General features: G+C 41.4%; 1 protein-coding gene across 4 annotated transcripts in view; it reads left to right on the top strand.

Moving 5' to 3' along the window:
• PIBF1 (progesterone immunomodulatory binding factor 1) overlaps positions 1-23892 on the top strand; it is a 148050-nt gene extending 124158 nt beyond the window's left edge. For 3 of the 4 annotated variants that reach the window (XM_084844844.1, XM_084844846.1, XM_084844847.1), the window contains exons 17-18: positions 15455-15628; positions 19400-19686. In XM_084844844.1, coding sequence (XP_084700970.1) covers positions 15455-15628; positions 19400-19456 — 231 coding nt within the window. In that variant the 3' untranslated portion in view covers positions 19457-19686. Of the gene's footprint in view, positions 1-15454; positions 15629-19399; positions 19687-23852 lie in introns of those variants that run through there. The other variant, XM_084844848.1, reaches the window with a different exon arrangement.
• The last annotated feature ends 2771 nt before the right edge of the window (positions 23893-26663 follow it).

Raw genomic sequence — 26663 nt, 5'->3', positions numbered from 1 at the left:
TTTGCTTTATCAGAGCCAGGCACAACTGGGGTGGTTTATATTTCCTGAAGGAGTTGGGGAGAGAATAATAGCCCATCCTGTCCCAGATGCTCAATTCAGATAACAGTATTTACTGCACAAAATATATATGAAAAGGTCTCAATCTGGAAAAAAAAGTCACCTTCCAAGTCAGTCTGCAAACACCTTATCTCTGTCACGTTCCCTTCGATGCTGAAGAGTCACAGCTATACTGTTTTTGAACTGTTGTCTGTCAAGCTACTCAGTGGATAATCCACCTGCCTAAATACACTTGACAGATTAATTATGTTTTATATTGTTCTGCATGGATAATTTAGGCCAGATTCAGGTTCAGTTTAAATAAATCTTTGTGAGGTGAAAGAATGTATCACAGGCCTTGAAAGATAGCCTTTCCCCGTGCCAGCACTTGTGTGGTCTCTGATAACTTTCCAGCCAAACATTTCCCTTTTTATTGAACCCTTGAAAAAATGCTTTATATTTAACAAAAGACACAGAGAAAGTGAGATAATGGACGTGTTTGCATAATGCAACAGCCCACCATGGGTTATTTAACCGACGGTGAGGCTGTGGCACATGTGGCTGCCATTTTGAATATGCAGCTGCCGCTCGGGCCTTGTCACGTTGTGCGTGCCTGGCAAAAGAGGGTTATGCAAATGTTTAAAAAAAAACACCCACATAATGCATTGTCCGTTTTAGGGTTATGTGAGGATTGTTTAACCCTTGCATAACCCATGCTCGCCAGATTTTCACAACACAACAACGCCCCGAGTGGGGGCTGCATATGCAGTGTGGCACCTGTGGACATGTCATCTGAACCCAATGCCTTTTATTAGAGCCAACTCATACAGCAAGCATGAGTTTATGCTCATTGTATGAACTCACACGGTGATGTATGTATGTATGTATTTAAAGAGTTTATACCGTGCCCTATAGCGAAAAAGGTTCCCAGAGTGGCTTACAAAAATAAGTAGCATGACAGTCCCTGCCCTCAGGCTTACTATCTAAAGACCTGACACACAAGGAATAATGGATGGGGAGGGAGGAGGGAAAAGCAAGTTGAGGTTGCAGTTCTTATCATAACCAGCTGGGATGGAAACAGTTCAGGTAGCCTGCTGGAAGGTGGCTAGGTGACAGCTGAGGGAGGGAAAAGGCAGCTGGTCTCTCAGCAGAGGCAATGGAATAGCCTTGCTTCTGTTCTCTCCCTCTGCTTTGTTGCTTGTTAGAATAGCTGTGGCTAGGTGACAGTATGTGGGCTTTCAAGTGTTCCTCAGGTGGTTGTGGTTATGGTTAGGAGTACCATTTTGTGTGTTTTTCCCATAGGGGCAAAAAAATCCGTTTTGGGGGCATAGCTAAGCTTCTGCTTGTCTGATCTGCCGCAAATCCTGCACATAAATAGCTATGTAATTTTCTGTATGTTCCAGACAAGGCAGGGGGCAGCTGTTCCTTTGCCAGTTTATCTGTGTCTGGTATGTATGGCAAAAAGGAATTTTAAAATCCCCCTTCTCAGAGCAGCTGCAGCAATTGCAGCAGCAAGGAAGAGGAGTGGATGGCAGTGATGGCACTCACATGTCTCAGACCCTCGCCCACAGGAAACTTGCCCAACACCAAGAAACAGCTGAGACTATTACAACAAGCAGTTATTCTTCATTGCAATCTCTTTCTTTCCCTATGCCCACCAAGGTAATGTGACCAGTTCCAGTGACGCAAAACAGGAAAAGGGGAAGAAGAATTTGTCCCCCATGACCTCTGCCACTGAGCCCTCTTCTTAAATATGTCCCTTGTCTGCACCTTCTTCTGTATCCTATATGCCTCCAGACCTTGTGAAACAGCACTATATCAGCACTGCCTAAAAGAATTACATAGCAATTGCATTAGAAGCTCCAAAAATCACTACAGCCCAGCACTTACAAAGAACAGCAACAAGGAAAACATACGATTGCAATGGCTTGGGAGGGATGCGGTCTGGATTCCTGAGAACTGGATCCTTTTGCAGCAGGCCAGACGATGTGCTAAACTTCCACGTAACTCAAAGACCTCCTTGGGCAAATCAGTCATGGAGAACCTGCTCTCTTCAACACACACACACACACACACACACAATAGGAAGACATGACTGTTTCCAGTACTCTTCAAAGTTTGTAGAATCCTTGGCAGGCAGAGAATGGCATAATATAAAAGTCATATATTTTACTGGAGTACTAGAGATTAATTTTGAAAGTATGTGGATTGACCTAAGCTAATTGAGGACCAGTTTATACATGCAGTAGAATCAAACTTTCTGCTGAACTATACAACATAAGATGGGGGACTACACATTTCAATCATCTTCCCCTCTAAAATGTTCCTGCTTGCAAACGAGGCAGAAGGGTTCAGCTGCCTTAGCCTCATCTCTGATTTACTGTTTTTCTATGCGTAGGGAGATGTCTTTGGGGTGAAAAAGCATCCAAACATATAACACCTCAGCTGCAGTCCAAAGAAATATGATCCAGGAGTATTTTTACTACATGCTTCTTTATATAATGGCCTTAAGACTGGGAATACATCTTCCTTCCATCTTAAAAGCTTCAGGGGGGTGGGGCGGAGATGCAGACAGGAGTGAACTGAACCAAGTGTTGTGCCAGTACTCAAACTATTTTAGCTTTGTGGATTCCCCCTCTTTCCCCCACCCCTTGAGTATCCAGCCTGATTAAAAGCCCTGTGGATCTCTAATGTTTGCACATTGCATTTTGAACACCGTAAATCAGGGGTGGGGAACCTCAGGCCCTGCTGAGGTTCTCCAGAAGCCCCCATCCCTTCCTCTGGCTCCACCTCTTTTCCCCCAACTACTGATCGTTTGGTGGTTTCTCAACTTTTGTGCAGTTTTCCCTCTATTCTAAAAGGTTGAAATGCCTCTCCTAAGGCTTACTGATTGGCAGTAAGAGCTTTCAGCTAGAATAGGCTGGCGTTTTTCTTTTGGCCCCGCCCACCCTTGGAGTGCAGCCTCGGAGAGCTTCTCTGAAATTGAATTTGCTTCTTAGGCTGAAAGAGGTTTCCCACCCCTGCAATGAATGGTGCTGTCTCACTTGATCTGTGACTTTTGTTCTGTTGACGGCTACCAAGTCTGTGATTTGATTATTCAGTCTCATAAATTGCATGCCTCCTTAAAAAGCCTCTGGCTTATCTCTTCTGATACTGAGATCATGTGACATATGGAGAACTTTCCTTCTATAAATGTCTCTCCATTTATTACCAGGGAGTGGTTAGCATTCGTCTCACCCATGATTAAATTGATGAAAATTTCTAAAGTGGAGGAATGTTCAGAGGCCTGTTGCAGCTGAAGCGTTGCTCTCCAGCTCTTGAGGTTATTATGATTGGTTTTCTGCTTAGTCAGGAGACAGCACACATATTTCTATGGTAATTAAAAGAAAAAGTTGAAAACAGACTTCTTTGGTTAAACTGTCTTCAACCAAGTTCCTTCCTTCCTTCTATTTTTTTAAATATATACGGCAATTTCAGAATCAAGCTTTTCAGGAGAATTTCTTTTTCCTCTTTCTATGTGTGCTATAACCTGTTTCAGTCTTCTAAAAACAAAATTGCTGATGAACAATGCTTAGTTCTTTTAAACATTCAGCCACAAGGTAATTATCATTTTTCTTCTGCTACGTTACTGTTCTGAGATCCTAGTTTCTATTAATGTTCTATGGGTTTTTTTTCCCAGTAGATTACAGGGACATTTCTGTATCACAAGTAAGCCCTGGAGCTATTCTCATCTGAAGCTTAGAGAAGCAAGCAACAATTACACTGTTAAGTGATTGTCAAGACATTTCTAGGTTCCTACTGTGCTGTTTTATCAGCACTTCTCTTTTTTTGGTTTGCTTTTTGGTTTGTTATCTATTGTGTTTTTATATCCCTTGAATGTGAATACAAAAAAGCTGCTGAATTCATAACACCTGGAAGCTTTTAACAAATGGACCCATTCATGCAGACATTTTGTAGACAGGAGGAGGTACTTTTGAATAACTTGCTGGTTTCTGCTAGAAGTTTTCCCCCAAAGAACTCTATTTTCTTTTATTGTGTCATATAAAATAAACATGTGCTGAATGTAATTCGGCTTTCAGGAAACATAGTTTGCATATCCTACAAAAATAAGCAAGGTTTATTGTAATGTAAATTCATAGGGAAGCAGTGTAAGCACCTCAGGTTTTGATTTAGAGGAGACTGTTCAACAAAACATAGGCAAAATTCATTTTGTTTATTTGGACTGCAAGACTGAACTGGCAAGCACATTATAAGAAAAGCACTTTGGAGAGAGGCATGCTTGCTTGCTTGCTTGCTTGCTTATTTTATTTATTTCTAAATGTAGGGATGTTAGCAGGAAATAGTTGGCAGTAAGATCATCCAAATATTTACAAGGTACTTAATTATATCCATTTTCCCTGTGTTGACCATGAATCTTCCAACCATGTTGCAGTAGCTATCCAGCTGTGTAAATCTTTTAATTTTCCTGCATATTATCATAGTTTGACATCACCTATAAAATCTGAATGGAAATATATTTACAAACCACAAAAATAGCCAGCAGTACTTAACTGAAATAGACATGCCTGCAAACATTTTGGACAGGGTTTCTTTTCTAAAGGAATTATTTCCTGTATACTTCCATCCCAAAATCATGCTTTTGTAACTGAGAGATTGTAACTGAGAAATTAAAACTAAGGAGAAAATAGTTTTGGTACAAATTGAGTTTGTTCTGGCCACATGACTTAAATGTCAGAGAAGACTGAAATTGGCTCAGATATAGGCTCCTTGATAAACCAGTTATATAGACAGAGTAGCAAGCTTCTGAGTTTTACAGAGTACCTCTTTAGCTAGGAAAACATTTACATATTAAAATGGCACATGACAGGAATGTCCCTTTAGTTAAGGTGAATTGCAACAACAACAACAAAAAGATTCCACCATTATAAGCCTCAAAACTCTACTGCTTAGAAAAATGACACCTGTTGAATTGATATCTTGAAACCTCGCATCCATAATCTACCTGATGAGGTCTATAATTGCGCACAATTTTAAACTGATCTTATATAAATTGCCACAGATACAGCAAGTTAAAAAGTGTTGAAAATTGACACATTTGTACTTTTTACTTGAAGCTGCAGCTTGGCATATATATTTATTTCATATCCTGGGAGAAACTAGTGATATACTTTATTCAGGCTTTTCAAGGAGGTGTACCTTTCATTGGTTTGGTGAAATTCTGAGCAGCAGTTTAAAAGTTAACAAGGTTGTTCTGCCCCATGAAAGCCTATGGCAGCAACTGCTGGCAAAGTTATGTCTGGCATGCTCAGTTTGACTGAAGTGTGAATGCTGTGAGTACTCCAGTGTTTTGAGAGGAATCCTAGTGTTCCCGTCAGCATTCTGACAGTGCAGGAGCAGTAACAGGAAATTGTCAACTGAGATAAGAGTGAGGTAATTTTGAAGGCTGAGAGAATCACTCTCACTGATTGACAAATCACTGGTGAAGAGAGGGAGGGAAAGGAAAAAGCTAAGCTAGAATCCTGTGGAGCTTTACTCAAAAATAAGCTATTCTGAACATATCTAGCCATTTGTGCATATCTACTCAGTTAATCACTTGTTTGTGTTGTTATTTTTTCAGAACACTAGTGATAAATTTCTTTTTTTACAAACCAGGGGAATTCAGTGATCAAAAAACCTGCTGATTTAAACCAGAGTTAAGGCTATCTCATGTTGGCTTAAGTTCCACAAAGCCAGGAAATTGGAAGCTAAGCTAAGACGGATGATGCCTTAACAGACATACTCCGTGATTAGTAATGATGTTGTGCAATGTCACAAATTGTGCTTGCTTACAAGCAATAACAGGTATGGATCAACTCAGAGGAGGATTCCTCTAGCAATACAGTTAAGTTCAGATGCTTCATAAACCAATACAGGACTAGGACAATATGGAGCATCTTTGCTGGTCCCAGACACTCCATCCTCCCCATCTGGGTTTGGGCCTGAAAAACCTAGGAAGTGTGTGGGTTGACATTGCACAACATCATCACTGATCATGGGGCACATCTGTTAAGGCATTAGCCTTACCTTCCAATTTCCTGGGTTTATGGAGCTTGAACCAATATGAGATAGCCGTAACTCTGGTCTTAAAATCAGCAGGTTTTTTTAAATCATTGAATTATAATATAAACACATATAATCTTTCTTACCTTTCCCTATAGGAAAATAGAGAACACAGTATACACTTCTATTTATTTCTTTAATGCAGCATCGTGAAAATATTATAAAAAATAAAGGTGTTGAGATTGTAGAAGTAATTTGGGATATGTTCAGTGGCTGGGATCCACTGAGCTTTTCACAAGTCCCTCACCAAAGGCTCCTGAGCAAACTTAGCAGTAATGGAATAAGAGGACAGGGCCTCTTATCGATCAGTAACTGGTTAAAGAATAGAAGGCAGAGAGTAGGAATAAATCGTAAATTCTCCCAATGGAGGGAAGTAAACAGTGGGGTCCCACAGGGATCTGTATTAGGACCAATTATTTTCAACCTTTTCATAAATTATCTGGAATTAGGAGTGAGCAGTGAAGTGGCCAAGTTTGCAGATGACACCAAATTATTTAGGGTGGTTAAAACAATTATTTAAGGTGGTTAAAACAAAAAGGAATTGTGAAGAGCTCCAAAACGATCTCTCCAAACTCGGAGAATGGGCATCTAAACGGCAAATGCGGTTCAATGTTGGCAAGTGTAAAGTGATGTACATTGGGGCAAAAAATCCCAACTTCAAATATAACCTGATGGGATCTGCACTAGCAGTGACTGACCAAGAAAGAGATCTTGGGGTTGTAGTGGATAGCTTGATAAAAATGTCACCCTAGTGTGCGGCTGCTGTAAAAAAGGCAAACTCCATGTTGGGCATAATTAGAAAAGGAATTGAGAATAAAATTGCCAATATCATACTGCCCTCATAAAAAAATTACGGTGTGACCACACTTGGAATATTGTGTACAGTTCTGGTCTCCACACCTAAAAAAAAAAGATAGTGCAGAGCTGGAAAAAGTGCAGAGGAGGGCAACTAAAATGATCAAGGGACTGGAGCATCTCCATTTTCCATCTAGCTTGGAAAAAAGGAGGGTAAGGGGAGACATGATAGAGGTCTACAAAATTGTGCATGGTGTGGAGAATGTGGATAGGGAGACATTTTTCTCCCTCTCTCAAAATTCTAGAACCCAGGGTCATCCCATGAAGCTGATTGGTGGGAGATTCAGGACAGATAAAAGGAAGTACTTCTTCACACAGCACATAGTTAAACTATGGAATTCGCTACCACAGGATGTAGTGATGGCCACCAATTGGGATGGCTTTAAAAGGGGGTTAGACAAATTCCTGGAGGAAAAGGCTATCAATGGCTACTAGGCCTGAGGGCTCTGTGCTACCTCCAGTACCAGAGGCAGTGAGCCTATGTACAGTTACTGGGGAACATGAGTGGGAGGGTGCTGTTGTGCTAATGTCCTGCTTGTGGGTTCCTGGTTAATAGCTGGTTGGCCACTGTGTGAACAGAATGCTAGACTAGATAGACCCTTGGTCTGATCCAGCAGGGCTGTTCTTATGTTCTCATGTGCTACTTTAGACCCACTCAGGTACACTTTCTGTCATTGAACCAAGAGCCCCCCCCCCCTTTTTAAGGTCCCTTCAATTACAACAGCATTTTGCAACTTGGCATGAAGGACTGCTATTCAAGAAACACAAGTCCAAAGCCCCCATGGCCATGCGGAATTAGTTATGCACTTCTTTAGATTCTAACCACTGCACTGAAAAGCTTTAAAGCATCACAGAAGTAGAACATACCCATTAGCCGTGTCCTACAAGTATGTATGCACTTTTTTCTGAAAATTGTCATGTCAGCATTCTGACTACACTACACATACAAGGTTTACAAAAGATTGCCTGCCTCAGCTCACAGAATAAGGCACCTTGTTTTTTCTGTAAATGTGCACTGTGGTGGTGATCGACTTCCATGTGCAAAACAGTGTCAATTGTTCTCAGCCTCTGCTGTGTGCTCTTCTTAAAAGGGGGTCACCCAACTTTCACTACTGAGACTGATGTACATGACTCTGCAATATCCTCCTCTACAGCCTATTAGATTAATTTCAGAATTATAGACCCGGTTTGCACATCACACGGCGATTCCTGGGTTATTTAACCCAGCAATTGCCAGGGACAAGCAAAGCAACAAGTGCACTGTCACTCATGTTCTCATCATTTCCACTTTCTGTTAACAACCCAGGAATGCCCCATGACATATGAGCCTGGAAACTCTGAGTTGCATATGGGTTAAACAACCCAGCGTTAACCCAACAACAAACCATGGGCAATTGTGGAATTAAAAGTGGAAACAAGCATGCAGGAGGCAGCATGCTCATTGTTTTGCTTATCCCCGGACTGGGTTAAGCAACCCAGGAATTGCAGTGTGACATGCAAACTGGGCCCGTGTCAGAGTCTCTAGGACCAGTTCATGGAGTGAGACTGGAGCCTAGCTAGAGAATTCTCTGATACTATGTTTGGTCAGGCCTCAGAGCCGTCTTCAGGTACAGAAATGAACAAGGAAAGCATATACAACAATAACCTCTGAAACTGATGGGCAGCATGAAGCCTTTGAGTTGGCCAGGCCTGGTATAAATACTGGCAGCTTGAACTTCTGCACTTCCCTTGTCAGCAGAGTAGTACCTTCTGCCTGCCGCACTTCAGGCTCTGGTTTCCCCACTTTTTCCAGCTCAAATCCCTGGCTCTATCACCTCACCCAACCCCTGACATTCTATAAACAAAATGTCTCCCTTAAAATATTTCAAAGAAATTAATCCCAAGGTGCACTCTGCTCATAATGTCCGTTCATAACAAAGGTAGTAGTTTATGTCAAATGAAAACTGATAGGAAATGGATACAAGTAGCACATTGACTAAGGGTGGAACTGTATATTATGTTAGCAAGCATGTTCCAGATCCTGTGTATTAATACAAATGCAGAAGCCGGAGAGGCATTTGTAGGAAAGATTCAGTGAGAGCAATGCTTAACCTTTCCCATGCCCATACTTCCCTACAAATCTTTATCTGCCCATTTCCCCTCCCTCCAACCTGGCGATAAGATATGAATGGCTTATTTCCAGTCATAGAGCTCAGCTGGAGGATAAACAAATAAAAAATGACTGGGGGACATTTGCAGGGAGAAGTGGATTAAGTACTTCCCCCATCCACTGATTCTCCTTGCAGATCAGGGGAGCTGCATTAGCAGTATGAGGCAAACAGAAGCAACACAGAATTAGGGGCCAGGAGGGTGGTGACCCGCTTGCCCAGTCTTTAATCTGATTCATGAACTAGGTTTTTAAAAACTGTTGTGGCACAGCAACACAGCAGCATGCCATGCTTTCTTACTCCACTTCCTCTTTCCTATCAAGTCCACTCATGATCTTAAAGCTGTTGTGCTTCAGTTTCCCCTTTCTGTGGTATGGGCTGCTGGGGATTCAAAAGATGATTCCACCTCTTCTGACCCTCTTGACTCTGCCTCTGCTGACCCTGCTTTCCACCCAACCAATGCCAGTGGGCACCAGTTGCCACTGGAAGCAAACCTTATAACATTTAGTTCTGCCCTAATGCTTAGAGTGCTCATCTATTGTATAGGACAAATTAAGATCAAGTGAAGGGAATGCACTGTATTTTCATTTATTTTGTATTTGACCAAAAAATATTCGTCTGATTACATCCATTTAAATCCAACTTCAGGCCTGGGTATGGGACAGAGACAGCTTTGGTCACTGTGGTAGACGATCTATGCTGAGAACTGGACAGTGGAGTGAGTGCATCCCTTACTGCACAGTCTTCAGCCTACACCGTGAGAGGGAGGGGAGGCAAGGAAACTAACTAACATAGCCCCCTCCTGTGGTCATCACTGCAGCCAGTAAGAGAATGTCTTTACTTTTCCTGTTTGCTTCTACTGAAATGGACTTTTACTCTTTGTAACCTTGGTGTCTCCTATGGACTTCCTTACTGACTCAGCCAACTCAGTGTACTTGGTAGAGTAGGAAGACAATTTAGCATGGGGTGAAAACATCAGACCAAGGTTAAGCCACCACCAAATTTAGCTTTTTCTAAAAGTACTGAAAAACAACAATTAAACATTTTTTGTAAGGATAGTTCTAGGGGTGGCAGGGAGGGGTGAACAGATTTTAAAATTATTTTAACAGTTAGTCCATGAAAATAACATGGAAAAAATGCATCCATCAAAACTTTGTATAAACTGTCTTCACCCAGCCTAAGGCTAGGTTTATTCCAGCAATAAAGCCATTTCTTTCACCCCATCCTAATAATTTGGTCAGTGATTTTTAATTCAACCAATCACATTGTCCTTCTCAACCACCTGGTTGGCATGGGACTTCATGACACTGTTTTGTACTGGTTCCAGTCCTTGGAAGGCAGTTCCAGAAGGTGGTGCTTAGGGGCTCCTGTGCAACACTTTAGTCAATGTCTGTGCTATTCTACAGGGTTCCATTCCGATCTCCACTCACCCCCCTCCCTGCTGTTTTACATCTACATGATACTGCTAGGAAATGTCATCCAGGGACTTAGAGTGCCAGGTCACCAATATGTGGATTATACTACAGGTGTCAATTAACATAACAAAGCTGGGATGATTGGGTTATCACCGATTACTGCTGTAGGGAATGGTCACGTTGTTTCACACAGCTATCACCAGCTGATGTCACCGACAGTATTTCTTGCTTTTCATTGATGTTTATCCCCATCCCCCTCCTCTCTCTCAGGTACACCACATGACCTGCTAGGAATGGGCAAGAAATTAGTTCGGTTTGCATTTCAATGCAAACTGACCAAATTTGCACTTCCCAAACCTAAACATGAACTGGAATGCAATTTGCCATGAAAATCCATACATATCCAAAGTTTGCAATGCAGTTTGCAAAAACAAATATGCATAAAATGCATATGTTTGGGGGAAAAGCATCCCCCAAAATGCATATTTTTAAAAAATGCAGAGAAATATACATTCAAATTTTCATGCGGACTAAAAAAAAAATCACAGTTTAGGATGAGATGAACCTAGCTTTGGAAAAAAAAGAACTTGAGCGAAATTGAACTTGACAGATTCGCCTATCCCTATGTCCTGCTAACAGACAATAACAATGCAAGCATTTGATGAAGTGAATTCTGGTACCCCACACCTTACCTTACAACGTATCTGTTCATCTTTAAGGTGTCACAAGACTCTTTGACCTGATTCACACATAACAGGAAGCCACAGTGGGTGAATTTTCCCCATGGGGCTTCTCATCACGGCGGGAGCTGCCATTTTGAATATTTGAGCCCTGGTGGGGGCACACTGTAGCTTGTCGTTATATGCAAACATGGTGAGGGTGGGTTGTTTTAGGGCTGAGGGTGGCTTGTCAACCGCCCCACAACCTACCCTCATCAGGCTTGCACATAACAACAAACTACAGTGCACCCCCAGTGCAACTCGAATATTCGAAATGGCAGCCACCACTGCAGTGAGAAGCCTCGTGGGGAGATACAGTGGCTTCTTGTTAAGCACAAATGGGGCCTTTGAATGTGTAGGAACTGAGCTTGTTTTGTGTGTTCATTCAATTTATATTTCACCCTATAAGGGCTGAGGTGGGTGACAATACGCTCATCATAAAGCCCCCAGTTAAAATTATTTAACTGTACATTGCCTTAACCCACCTATTCTTGGCCATCAAAAGTTAATTTTAATAAAAGTTTTACATCCAATGCACTTCTGGAAGACATGGGCTAGAAGTTTGTTTTCTACAAGACCTTGACCTGGTTCGCACATAACGACAGCCTATGGGTTGAGTATGGGTTGTTGAATCCTGGGTTATCATTACATGCAAATGCAGAACTATGTGTTGTTAACCAGGAATAATCCAGAGAGATAACCCATGGTTTGTTGTTGGGTTGTCATTACATCCGAATCCAGAACCATGGGTTGTTTCACCAGGCTACAGAGGTGGTGGGCAAGAGTGGTTTAAAAAAAAAACAGCCACTCTGCATGCTAGTACTACAGTACCACAAAGGCATTGGGATGCAGGGAGAGAGTGGGCAAAGAAAGAGGGAATCCAGCAACCCAGGAACTGAAAAAATAACCTGCAGTTTGCACAATCATCTGGCAGACTAATCATGGGTAAACTCTGGGTAGGGCAATAACCCATATCCTGGGTTGTCATTATGTGTGAACCAGATCTCTTAAATGATGTGTGAAAGAATAGGTTACAATTTTCAGTGTTTTTATAAAAAAGCATTAAAAAAAATAAACACATGGAAACCACTCTTATTTTCTCAAATATTATTTACTCAGATTCTGTGGTGGAAATTAAGACCTTTATGTCTCATACAAGGCTACGCTGGTTTACAAAGACCTAGGAAGGTTAAGCTGATTTCCTAATAGGCCAGTTTCTCTCTGCTGCCTGAGAGCTGGCCTCTCTCCAGGAGATATGATGACCAAATAACTACTAAAAGATTGCTTTGTCTTCTCTGAAACTAAACTCTTTATCAGCCTGAGAATTGCTTACTATTGTCATTTTGGGAGTATAATTTCAACATCTCTTCAGTCAGTATAAGGTGCAACAAAGTTGTATTCATTAGCAGTGGTTGCTAATAAAAAAAACATTGCTTGCATCCCAGTCCTAAACATATTTGAAAGTTCTATTGATTTCTATAGCTTCCAAGTAGTAGGTACGCTTTGGATTGCAACTTTGGTCCCTTAAAGATGAAGTATGTGCTTGTAATATAATTGTCCAGGTTATTTTAATCAAGACATTTTGTCTATGCATTGCTTTGGCAACATCTTTGCAGAGTTTACAACTTTCAGCAACATGTTGGTATCAGTTATGCAGTCCTTTGAAACAGCTGCTGTGCAGTTGAGCTGTTTTGACATGCCACTGCACATGGCTGAATTATGCAAATAGTTACAATATTAAATGACTGGGCAATAAGAAGAATGCACCCAGTGGATGAAGTGGTTTGGTGTGCTTTAGGGTTTGGGGTGGTAGCATGAGGAGCTCATAACTGAAATATTGGGCATTAATTTAGTAGACGTAATCATCGCTACAACAAAGCCTGCCTATTTTTACCTTTTGGACAAAAGAATTTACATCCTATGGTATTATAGAACTGCTTATAAGCAATAGTGAATGAGGAATGGCATGCTTTCATCCTTCAAGGCACATTTTCCTTATTGTAACTAAAGCAATGTGTGAATCAGTGTGAAACTCAGATCAAAATTAAGCCATCTGTTAACGTACGTTCTCCTACAACAGCAGAGATCTCCTTGTTTGCCATCTTCTGACATTAAACTGTAAATGTTCATTTCAGACACCGATGTTGCATGACAAATCCAGACCTCCTTATGTTTCCCTGAAGACCAAATCATTGTAAAATGGACAAATATTATCTCCAGAGATGGGAAATGACAGACTGAACCCCAGACTTGAGCCCTCGTGCCTGAATGGTTCTGTTAACTTACTATTTCCCAACTTCTGATAAGGGAAAGCACTTTTTTTCAAAACTGGAATTAAAGGCATGCTTCATTCTCACACTTAAAAGTGTGTACTTTTTTGAGTATGAAAAAGTTAGGATTATCCACCCAGTATATTTCCATCGGAATCACTTTTCTGAACAAATCTCCTGAATGAAAGGAGGCTAGCCCAGAGCAGTGACTCATGCAGAAATGCAAATGACAGCTGCCTCATGCAGGTGGTGAAATCTGCTGTGTCTTTACATTGGGGATGATTAGATGAGCAGTTGATCCAGTCATACCTAATGGAGATAGAGCAGAATGACCTACCTCCAACAAAAGCTGATTGGGAAGAGGCAAAACCAGAGCAGTAAATCATGCAGAGACACAGCAGGCAACCTCCTCCATGGGAAGAGACCTTGTGCTCATGTGAGTCTTTAATACATTTCCCATGTCACACTCACAGTTCTTTTGCAGCAGACACCAGACGGAAATGCAGTGCACCCACTGATGTCTTTAACATTTAACTAATTCATTGCAGCACATGAGTGTGCCCCAGCACAGAGGTTGGGAATTATTGTATTAACTGGACACACCCATAATATATTCACTATATTTGTCACCACAGCTCTGCTTGTCTAAAAGCTTGCAGAGTTACAAGAAACTTTGTAATGGCTGCTCCCATGAATGATGAAAAAAATAGGGAAGTAGGAAGACGCAGAAGGACATTGCCAGCTTCAGATTTTGGAGGGCCCTTGGGCAAGACACCAGCTGCTATTGCTATTCCTCTTTCTCACCATTGCTACCACTTATTTGCTTGAAAGGCAGAGAGCCAATGAGCAAGTAGGCAGTGGCATCTAACGCTCCTCCTCACCACCACTGCGGTTGTCCAGGCCAGAGGGAGAGGCAAGTGAACAAGCAAGTTGCAGTGGTGAAGAGGAGGAGCAAGTCCAAGAGGGTCTTCTCAGCTGCTGCGGTGTGGGCCCTTGATGCCGGCCCCTGCGGAAGGAAGATCTGGGTTCAAATGATGACTCAGCCATGAGGTTCGCAGGATGACCATGGATCAGTCTAACCTACCTCACAAGGTTGTTGTGAGGATAAATGTAATAAATAAAAAGCATTTTCTAGGCCCCAACAGAAGACAACATTGTACTGTGAGTTAAATGTATGATTACTGTAGGTATGTTATAAAATTAGGCCTTAAGGTGATGCCATGAAATATGTTACCATACACTCCACATTTTGTGTGTGGGGGCTAAAGAAGCCATGAAAGTTTGTCTTTCTTGACCTAGTAATGTATTTAATAAGGATAGAATTTCTGCTGTGGACTACATTCTTGCTACTGTACTTCTGAATGTTCCCAGAATTTTCTCAGAAATGGCTTTTCTGTATCAGAGAGAGAGGCTCATCTCCTTTACACTTCTTTGTACTTTTAATTTTTGCACTGTTTTTCTCCTGGGTGTACCCTCCCTTCTTTTCTGGGATATATATCTGCCCTTGTAATATGTGCTGCCTTATCCCAACCATCTGACTGTTATTTGTAAGCATGCAGATTGGATTAGCCAACCTGCTCTTCCCTTTCAAAACAAACCTTTAAAAAGAATCGTTATAAAAGAAATGGCAGCTTAAGTGAAAAGGAGCTAGTGGGATGCTTAACAGTGCTCTGTAAATCTTTTTCTATTACAGCATTTCAGAAATGATGAGCTTCTATTTCTATAAATGTTATGTGCCTTTTTGTTTTATTACTTCCTTTATGTAGTGGTTTCACATAAGTAATCAGACCAGAAAGGAAGATAACCATCCTTGTTTTGCAGGATTGGTTCAATTTACATAGTTTGGTTTGGTGAATAAAAAATGCATATTCTATCATTAGTCTTAAGGTTTGGTTTATTTTTATTTGTTTTAGGAACTTGCTGTGATGAAACAGATGTTGATGAGTCTTCATGGAAAACCCCAAGGAGACAGTTTGCCCCAGAAAAAGAATAGAAGTCTGCCTGCAAAATCCATTTCTAGTCCATCAGTCCATTTACCTTTAGAGCACGAGGAAGGAAGTGTGTTTGCACCCAAACCAACATTATTTGTAAGTGCAGTAACTTCTAAAGATCTGTGAATTTTGTTTAGATCATAACAAACCGGTGAGGTTGGATACAGTGTTGGCCTTGGAATTTCGTAAGACAAAAATACATTTGTTTTTTATTAATTAGTTACATGTTTAAAGCATCCTTCCACCAGGGAGCTCAAGACAGCATATATGGTCCTCCCACCCATTTTATCCCCACAGCAACCCTGTGAGGTAGGCTAGGCTGAGAGAGAGTGACTGACCTAAGGTCATCCAGGGAACATCATGACTGACTGGGGGTTGGAACCCGGGTCTCCCCAATACTGTAACCACTACACCACACTGGCTTTCAATTAAGAGTCCCTAAGCAGTCTGCTCAAGTGGCCAGTATGAATTACAGGTTTCCTTTGAGTGGAGATTTGGTGTCCCCAATCTAAGTCCAACAGTCTAACCACTACATTGCATTGGCTGTTAATAAGCAAAACTCCACAAAATGTTCTGGAAGGTGCAACCTTTTAAGCAGAGTAATCCAATTATTAGTTCTTACTCTTTCCTAGCTTGAAATATTAGCTCCTTCCAAGAAGTAATTGGCTGCTGAAGACAGAATCCATGACTAGCCAGTAACTAATGGCTCCATATAAATGCCTATTAATAAAGTTGTATTGTTATGGAAAGAAAAAGGTATGTCACTTGAACTCATATTTTATATTGGGGCTGCTTCACACAAAGGGAATTTCCTACAGTTTTCCATGAGAAAATTGCATACACCGTGTCTATTTCACTGTGTGAACAGATGGCAGATAGCCTGGAATCCCAGCAGGTTTCCATCAAATATACACATGGTATAAGATGCACTCGTCACACGTTAACATGTGTTGTAACTATTTGGACCTGAAATCATGACTGGAAATTCTTCCTGTATGAAACAACTCTTTAAGTTAAATAGTTGTGTTTAGGAGTGGCCAAAAAAAATAATCATGGGAAATGGATTTGCAACAACTAATAAAAGTGGGAGGAAAATACCTGCCAAAATTGATAGCAAAGGTGATCAGGAAATAATAAATATGTTCAATATAATAGTGCCTTGGATACAGAGTGGATGTCACAATTAATACATTTCATTATGCTTCTTTGACTAATGAGTAAATGATGCTACAAGCTTCTCAGTGGTGAAACAGGCTGCCTTGTAAGGTGGTGGCCTCTACTGCATTTCACTTCTTAGATAGAATGTGACATGTGACAACCAATTTACATTCTGTTGGAGGTTTTGGAGGGAGCAATCCTGTGGCCCCTAGACAGAGTCTGGGGTGCCGTTGGATAATTCAGATTCCTGGGGTGATGTAGTTTTGCTGCTGTCTTGGGAACATCTTGGGGGAACAGAAGGGCTTTGTATCCTGTGGATCTAAGCCTTCCTCTTATCTGCCCCCAGCAGGCCTCCTTTTTGCCCTCTCCAAGGTTGGAGCACTGATGTTGGGGAGGCAAAGGCTGCAGATGTTACCGTGCTCACAACAGGGAGGCTTGCAAAGGCAGATCTCCCTCTCTGGTCTTTCCAATGGCCCCTAGGACACCTTCCCAGGGGACCCAAAGATTGCAGCCTAAAAGCATGTTTGTTTGTTTGTTTGTTTGTTTCTATCCCGCTCTGTATCATTAAGATCTCAGGGCAGCATACAGATAAAATCAATGTAAACAGTATAAAACAATAAATAATTTAAACACCTAAAAACATATTACACTATTAAACAAGCTAAAACCAGTTAAAATCTAAAACAGTTAAAACAATGTGCTAGGGAATGCATTTAGCCCTCAAAGGCTTTGGTAAAAAGCCACATTTTTACTTGGCGCCGAAACGAGACCAATGTCTGCACCAATCGGGCCTCCAAGGGGATGGCATTCCACATCCGGGGTGCCACAACAGAGAAGGCCCTCCCCACGTCCCACCATAGTGTGTGTCTCACACTGGTGGGACGCAGAGGAAGGCTCCTGCAAGAGATCTCAGTCCTCGGGCAGGCATATATAGGGAGAGCCGCTCCCTCAAATATCGAGGATCCAAGCCGCTTAGGCTTTTAAATGTCATCACCAAAACCTTGAATTCTGACCAGAAGCGTATTGGCAGCCAGTGTAATTCCTTTAAAACCGGTGTTATATGGTTTTTATAAGGTGTTCCGGTCAGCAGTCTAGCTGCTGCATTTTGCACTAGCTGCAACTTCCGAGTCGTCTTCAAGGGCAGCCCCACGTAAAGTGCATTGCAGTAGTCTAATTGGGAAGTTACCAGTGCATGTACTGCTGTGGCTAGGTTATCCCTGTCCAGGAAAGGCCGTAGCCGGTGGATCAGCTGAAGCCGGCCCCAAGTACTCCAGGCCACGGAGTCCTCCTGGGGCTCCAGTGACAGGGAAGGATCTAGGAGTGCTCCCAAGCTACGCACCTGCTCCTTCGGGGGAGTGCAACCCCATCTAGCACAGGTTGCTTACCCAATTCCCGGACTTGGGAATCACCAATCCACAGAGCTTCCGTCTTGTCAGGATTTAGTTTAAATTTATTGGCCCTCATCCAGCCCATTATAGCCTCCAGGCACTGGTCCAGCACCTTCACCACCTCAGCCAACTCTGACGATAAGGAGAAATAGAGCTGGGTATCATCAGCATGCTGGTGACACCCCACGCCAAAACTCCTAATGACCTCTCCCAACGGCTTCATATAGATGCTGAATAGCATGGGGGGTAGGATAGAACCCTGTGGCACCCCACAGCTTAACAGCCATGTTCAGATTTCTACCAGTGAGAATAGTGGGAAGGAAGCCTCTCAAACGAAACAGGGCACTTCTTCTTGTGGAGGTTTTGAACCATCACTGTTATTGATAACCTTCCTGCTTCTGAGCATATTTGTTCATGTAGACTCACAGTGACGGGAACAGAGATCACATGCCCTGTCCCCACCTCCTAAATGTGTGGCTTGCAAGTGATTAGCAATTTAATTCTGGCAACCAACTACCAAGAAATTCAGAGTGAAGAAGCCCGCAAAGACTGTAAAGATAGGCTTGAAAATGTATGGGCAGTGCCTGCTGAAATCTCAGAGATGAGGCTGAGCGTGAGACAGAGCTAAACTCTTCATTGCTTTGCATAGTTCTTTGGCTCTTCCCATGACTAGTACAAGCAAACTAGATTATAGAAAATGAGCAAACACATGCAAATGTGTTCTAACAAAGTTATCTAGCAGGTTAGGCAGCTGGGCCCGAAAAGCTGTCTGTCAAGAGGGAGGCCCCTCCTCTGTGACAGGATCAGGGAGGGGAGAGCACAGGCTCACCATCAGCTGGAACTTGCCAGTTAGGAGTAGGCAGTCAGCCTGCGAGAAAGAGAGAAGGTGGTGGATTCAAGGTGGTTAGTGTACCTATGGATTGCAGCAAGTTTGTTTCTCATTTTGCCTGTGAATAAGTAAGCCCCCTTTTAGATATTCAGTGGATCTTGTGGCATGGCTTTAAAGATTCCTTGCTTCCTCAGAGACCTACCCCATGGCGCCTTATTCTCAACTCTGCTTATTGTGTTGAGATTTATAAAGATCAAGAGTGCTCCTGGCCCAGCCAGGGAAATATGGTAAACTGGGAATGGTGGGTAGTGATCCATCCTGAGCAGTCTTTGGGAATAATTAGTAATTAGTATTAGAGAGTCTCCGAAGTCACAGGGAGGTGGTATGTGACAGAAAAAGGTGGTTGCAGAAGAAGTATTAGGGATGTTGTACACCTCTGCTGTTGCCTATCAGTTTGTTTATCTCCGCTATGCATACCTTTTTTTTAAACAGATAAATGAAGCTCCACTACAGTGGTCGAAGAAGGCAAAGCAAAAAAAAGCATCCTAGATTATTATTCCAAGAAAGAAATGTTGATCACCATAATCATGGTCTAAAAACATCTTAATTAAGCAGCTCTGTTTTTGTAGCAGCATTTTAACTCTTGTTTTAATATGGTTATTGCAACACAAGTTTAAAGAGAACTTGTGGGACTTTGTTTGTGATATTTCAGAATTCATACACCAATCCATATGCTTTTAAATGATGCTAATAAAGACATTTGAATTTATTAAGCTCAGATTGGTATTTTATTTCAGAGTTCATTTTATGTAATAACTTTTTAAGTACTGAGATTCAAGCCCCAATCCTATTACTCTTACTTCATGGAATGAAATAATATATTTGTAGGTAACATTTATTAATATCCTGCTTTATAAGAAATAAATCTTGCTGGTGGCAAGACTGCAAGTTCAACTGAAAGGACAGCATTTCCTATAAATTACTAAAATTTGCATCACTGTAAGAGAGCACTTTTTCTGACAGATTCTGTAGCTTTAATAGCAGAGGGGAAAGTAGAAATTCAATAGATACAGTTTTCCTGTCTCCAGTTTAGTTCAGACATAACTCGAAATCCATGGTAGGGATCACATGAGCAAGCCTCAGGTTTGCATACTCCCTTCTCTCACATGCTCCAGTTTACTTACTTATTTACTGGTTTGCTCTTGCCTCCAATCCAGAATTGGAAACCACAGATAGAACTATGGTTTGACATGAACCAGCAAGCTAGTAAGTGATTTGGAGCAAGCAAAGGGAGCAAGAAGAAGTGTGGGCTCATGTATCCCTAAACTATGATTTTGAATCAAATACAAAAATAATACCACAAAACATGGAATTTAAAACAGACTAAAAATGAGCAATAGACGATAACATCTATACAGAAAGCAAACAGCAACATAAAACACTCCACAGACCTTAAAACTCTAAAGGTATCTAAAAAGCAATGATAGATTTTGAGATTGAAAAAACTGGGGAAATTAAAGGGAATTCACCTAGCCAAAAAGACCACAGCGTTGGTGAGCCTCTCGGGGGAGGGCATTCTACAACCAGGGTGCCACCTCTGGAAAGACTCTCTGTCTAGTAGCCACCCACTGCACCACATTTGCTAGGGGCGCTCAGAGAAGGACCTCAAAAGGAATGAGCTTCCTAGTGACGTTCGCCTGGCACCTACACTGTATTCCTTCTGGTACCAGGTGAAGACCTTTTTATTTTCCCAGGCATTTTAGCTTTCTAGACTTTTAGCTTTGCTGTTTTAAATCTGTATTTTAAATCGCTGCATTGCTGCTAGGCTTTACTCTGGTTTTTATTCTGGTTGTATTGTTATATTGTGGTTTTAATGTTTTTATATTTTATATTGCTTTACTGTGTGCTTTTTGGTTTTAATTGTTGTGAGACGCCCAGAGCGCTTTGGCTATTGGGCGGTATAGAAAATAAATAAATAAATAAATAAATAAGGGAAGGGAAAGGAAAGGAAAGGAAAGGAAAGGAAAGGAAAGGAAAGGAAAGGAAAGGAAAGGAATAAATTAAGGTCTCAGTAGGAATATGTGAGAGGAGGCAACCACAAGCCATTTAAGCCTTTAAAGATTCATGCCAGCACTTTGAATTGGGCCTGGAAACAGACTGGAAGCCACTGCAGCCACAAAGCACTGGCATAGTATGATCATACTTTCTGATCCCAGTTAATCTTGCTGCCCTGTTTTGGACCATCTGAAGTTTCTGGATCACTGTCAAAGGCAGCCCACATAGGAAACATTACAGGAAACCAAACAAGAATCAGACCTCTATATCTCTGCTTGGAAAACCTGTAACTGTCACAGTTTTGCTGGTTACATGCACAGAGCCTCTGACAGGAAAAAGAAACTGGGGCAAAACCTCTAAATCAGGTATTGACTCCTTGACCTTCAGGATCTCTGATGCTGCATATGAGAACATGGTTGGTATGTTTCTGTGGGCATGGCTGCCAATTAAACATTCATTGGGGTTATTTTTTTAAGAAGATATGTTTTAGAGGTAAACTGGAAATTATCATGATGCTACAGTTCTCTTACATGTCTTTTGCATTCAGTTAACATAACTGTCATTGCTGTGGCAGATTCCAGTCACTTGACAAAACTGACTTGCCTGCTGTCAATGAATTCTTCTACCTAATTAGCATATAACAGAAATCTTGATAGGGCCAGGCTCCCATGTTTACATACCTTTTAAAATACTGTTAGGCACTCCCAATTTCCCTAAGCAGTGAGGATTTCAGAGTCAGCATTCATTTGCTGTGGATAACAGAGCACTGGAAATATATAATCTTCCTAATCATCTTTTTTATTTTCAAAAATATAAGCAAAGTATTGTGGGAGCAAGCAGAATCCTACGGAAGAGAGCAATCCCGTTGTTCCCAGTCAGATTCACCTGGAGCAAATGTACCCCAAAGATAGGATGCTTCAGTTTTTCACTAATAATTCCTAGCTTTCTGTCTGTCTGACCCACTGTGTCTCCCCATTCCTGCAATGGGGTGATAGATTATCAAGGTTTGAGTTCCGCAGTTGTCACACACAAGAGATGTTGATCTACCTAACCACTGCTTTAACCGTACTCTCATGTCTGCAAGAGCTTCTTCACGCACTTCAGTGAAAGGGCTGGGCTGACCTTATATGCACAAAGGGATGCACCTGTTGATCAGATTCCTCCATTACAATTAATGGGGACACCCATACATTATTTTATTTACTCAATTCTTGCAAGTGATTCATGTGTGCATCTGGGCAGACATGGGTGTATGGGTTGGTTCAACTGAAAACTCACCTGAGAAATATAGGTGCATCTAGATTTCAATGGAATTAGTAAGCAAGCTTCTCTTTTTCTGGATTTTATTAATTATTCTTATGTTGTTTGCATTGCCTCTACAGTCATTAGGGATCTAAACTATACATTGGGTTCATTAAGGATCAAAATTGTCTGTGTGGTCATTTAGGGATCTAAACAGTTTTTTAAAAATAGCTACTTCTAATTTTGTACATAGTTCCAACAATTTACTAAGTGCTGTATCAATCCCAGTCTCTGCCCAGATGGCTAACAATCTACAGCATTTATTTATTCAAAGCATTTTTATGCCACTTACTATTTTTTAAAAATCTCAAAGTGGTTTACAACCACTTCTCATTATAAATGCACAAGATGGGGAAGGGGAAAAGATGGGGATGGGGAAACCATCTCGTCCCTTATAGCTCAATTGCAGGTAAGTCTCATACCTTTTGATCCTCTTCAGGGCCAGCCCAAAACATTTTAGTGCTTTAGGCAGAACATCCAACTAGTACTCTTCCCACATGCTAACAAGAAGCACAATCTACTAGAAGGATCTCTGTGCACAGCCCATTGAAATGAATGGGACATTGTCCTAGAATACTACAGTCTTTTTCACAGTTCCCGCCCATTTTACAGCAGCTTGCACAGGAGAACTTTGTAATGGACTGGCAATGGGCCAAATCTTTCCTCTCCCACTCTGCTGCCCTTAATGGCTCCCAAAACCCACTGCCTAAAGCAGCTGTTTCACCTTGTCAAATAGTAGGGCCAATTTTGATCTTTTTTTAATTTCCCTTCCCACCCCTATCCTGGTCGTTTTGTGTAGTGACTGCTTTTTTGGATGAGAGAATTCTTTCTGTACTTGAGAACAGAGTCCTAATTAAGATAAGCATGTTTTACATAGTAAAAGAGGAGGACTTTGATCAGGGCATATGCAAACACACATAGTAAATATAGGTGTTTTCCAGACCAGGTTGCAAATGGCCTAGAACTTGAAGCTGATAAGTATTGCATTTCTGTCTAGTGCTTTATATCAGAGGTGAGCAGGCGGTAGATTGGGATCTACTGGTAGATCTCTGAGTGATCTGTGGTAGTAGATCAGCAAGGGTTTGACTTGCAAAGGCTGAATAACAGCAACTACAATAAAGCATCTTCCACACCTTAAAATGTTTGTGTGAGTGAACTGTGAACTCAGTTCTGTTACTGAAAACAAAAAGGCACCCTCTTCCTTCATTCTTTGATCTCCCCTCAATTTTGCATCTGACCGTGGTTGGTGGATCATGGAGCTCAAGTTAAAAACAAAGTAGATCCTGGAAGCATGAACACTGCCAATCCCTGTTTTATATGAAAGCCTCAAAAGCAGGCCCATTCCTTCTCTGATTCACACAGACTGAGTTATGTCATTTGCCTCCTCTTTCTTCTCCCTCACAACTATTTTTATTGTGTTCTGGTGAAAAAAAGAAGTAACATAACAACAGAGTCTACACACAATCATGGGCCTGTTTCAACATCAAATATCATGAAGGCACAGGCAGGTGTATAAGGTGCATGGGTAAGTATTTTGAAACCATATTTCAATTCGCTATTGTATTTATTTTTTTGGTTCTTTTTTCAGGTGATGGAGTCCTTCCAAAATGAAGAATAAGTGTGAGGCAGGCAAAATCTTGTGGGAAAGGATCCCATTAGAGGTGTATAGATATGTGATATATGGATACCATATTTTAAAGAATAAGTCAAGTTTGATGGCACCTCTCATTGGTATACTATGAGGTGTCCGCTTATCCACTAGCACGATTTACCAGACCCTGGAGATCTAGTTCCCAGTTTTTAGCTATCCGTTCTAGCTGCAGCAAGCAATCGCAGAATAAGTTCCATGTGGAAATTTCCCCCCTGATTATGGAGAGAAGTGCCTTTTGGGGGTCTGGTTGGATGAACTGTTCCACCATCTCTGAAGTTATCACTGAAATAGATTTCCCAAGTGATATAAGTTAGGGGTAAGGCCATCACATATGAAGAGGAGTTCCCTGCTCTTTGCATCTTCTTCAGCAAGTAGTGGTAAGGAAGGAGGGTTTATTAACATGTTGGAAGTTTTAACTGGAGTAAAATGCTGCCTATTTATCAACTTCAAGGAGTTGATACATAGGCAGCATGTATCATACCTATCATTTTGGTATGACCTCCCTATCCCCATCAGTTAAAGTGACACACTGTTAGGGAATCATGGTAAGAATCATACTTAACATTTATATCCTGCATTTCAAACATCCAGAGCACCACAGCCTTTTCTGTAATGGCCGTACAGCTTTAGAATACCCTCCTCTTTGCTGGCCTTAGGAGGATTTGAAAGACTCATTTATTCCAGTTTTCTGATATCTTATTATTCTAGTGATTTATGTATTGAATGCTGTTGTTAGGGTTGGATTATGTACTTTGTATTTTTAAAATAAGCTGTAATTTGCTTTGTGTGTGAGGTTTTACCTTGAAAAGTGGGCTATAAAATCTAATAAATAAAGAGTAGGACTTCATACGCATATGTAATATTTCAGTAATCCCTACACTACTGTTACATCAAAAGCCAGTTTTATCCACATGTTGTAGAGCTGGACTTCTATGGGCTTGAATCCAATGTTACTCCTACTTTGAGTAGACCCGTTAAAATGAAGAGACTTAAGTTAAACTAACTTTGGATACATGCCATGGCCTCCTAATGAATTTGTGGCTGGGCGGCAATTCTAGGATGCTCCAGCTCATATCCTATGCATGTTAATTGGGAGTAAGTCTCACTGGGCCTGTTCACACAATCACAGAGGGGGAAATAAGCCACCGTGGTTTCTTTTCCCTGCTGCCAGCATGGCTTGTCATGTCATGCAAACCTGGTGAGGGTTGCTTGTTACCATGGTTAACCTACAACCATGGTTGTAGGTTAACTATGGTTAACCTAGAACCCTACAACTACCACTGTGGCTTATTTCCCCCTCCATGATTGTGTGAACCTGGTCATTGTGTTCAATAGGGCTTACTCCCCAATACGTGTCTTTAGGATTATCTTATCCACTTATCTACACCTGCTCTTATAGATGCATTTCCCCAGACTGTTCCCAAGACCAACAGGAAAAATGCTGGAACTCTATCAATGTTAAACACTGGGCCCATATCATGAAATAAATGTGTTAGGTTTTGATCCAGTTTTAGGCATGTTCAACTGGTCTGGCAGAAGTGGACTCCCCTGACTCCCTCCTCCCCAGGGCACTCCCTCCTCCCCAGGGCACCCCCTCCAACCCCCAAAAGTGCTACATAGAACACTGAGGGACCCTGCTGAATGGGGTGAGCTATGGTGTGGGGACAGAGAGGGGAAATTCCCCCCAAATTGGGTAGAGACACCTTCCATGAGTGAAGCCCTTCAGTCTATGGATGGCAGATTCTAGATTCAACTCTTACCATGTTTTCCTGCAACAGACCTATCACTGTGGGAACAGATCCAAGTGCTATTTCCCAGGGAAAGGGGATGATCAAACACCCATGAGATGTCTGGATTCCGCTAATCTGCCCGTTTGCATCTCAAACAATACTATTGACAGCTTTGTATGTCTCACATGTTTTGAGCCCCAGTTTGCATTCCTACAGTAAACACTTCAAATCCAGTTGATTCACTGAAAAGCCAACAACACCATTTACATCATAAGGCCTTCTGTTGATCTGTGTCTCTTCATCTATGGTGCTAGAGGCATCAAAGTCACATCTCAGAATGTATAGACAATGCATACCTGTATCACATGTCTTCCTGCCTGTTAGCCCCTATTCCACATTTTTAAGGTGATGGAGCCCCATCCTTTAAAAAAAACAAAAAACCAATTTGCATATACATTGTCTTTCACTGGGAATAATGAAGGCTGTGATTAATCACTTGCACGAGTCTCTGGGGAAGTATCTGCTCTAGAAATTTAGATAGTGACTTGAATACCATGATTTAGATGTCATGCCCAGCTGCACAAATAATTGTTATTTATCCCCATAATTACTAAAAGTGTCATTTTTCTGTGGTTCAACTGACAGCATCTCCTTAATATTAGCCGTGTGGTAAGTTTAGCCCAGACCTTTTATAAAATCGCTTCTATAGATAACCAGTGTGGAAAGAGCTGATTTCTTGTAGTAGTTATTATTTATTTGAACTTTTCAAAGTAATGATGTATTTATGGATGGCACTTTGTGCATCATATTCTATATTTATGACATTTCCAGCATTCTGTCACTCTCTAGTGTAACCCAAAAAACAGAATCCAGGATGAGGCTCTGCGGGGGGTATGCTCGTACGCAAAACCCAGCGTAAGAAGTAAAGTATTGTTTTGCAGACTTTGGTGCAGTGAAAGCAAAGCCTGTCCTTTGTCCCTAACACAGTGAGGACATTATAGTGCAGTGCAATATATAT

The sequence above is a fragment of the Heloderma suspectum genome, chromosome 3 (genome assembly GCF_057233095.1).
Source record: "Heloderma suspectum isolate Gila_16-S chromosome 3, 16-S_ref, whole genome shotgun sequence".
NCBI lineage: Eukaryota > Metazoa > Chordata > Lepidosauria > Squamata > Helodermatidae > Heloderma > Heloderma suspectum.
This window is presented reverse-complemented; position numbering and strand designations above follow the sequence as displayed.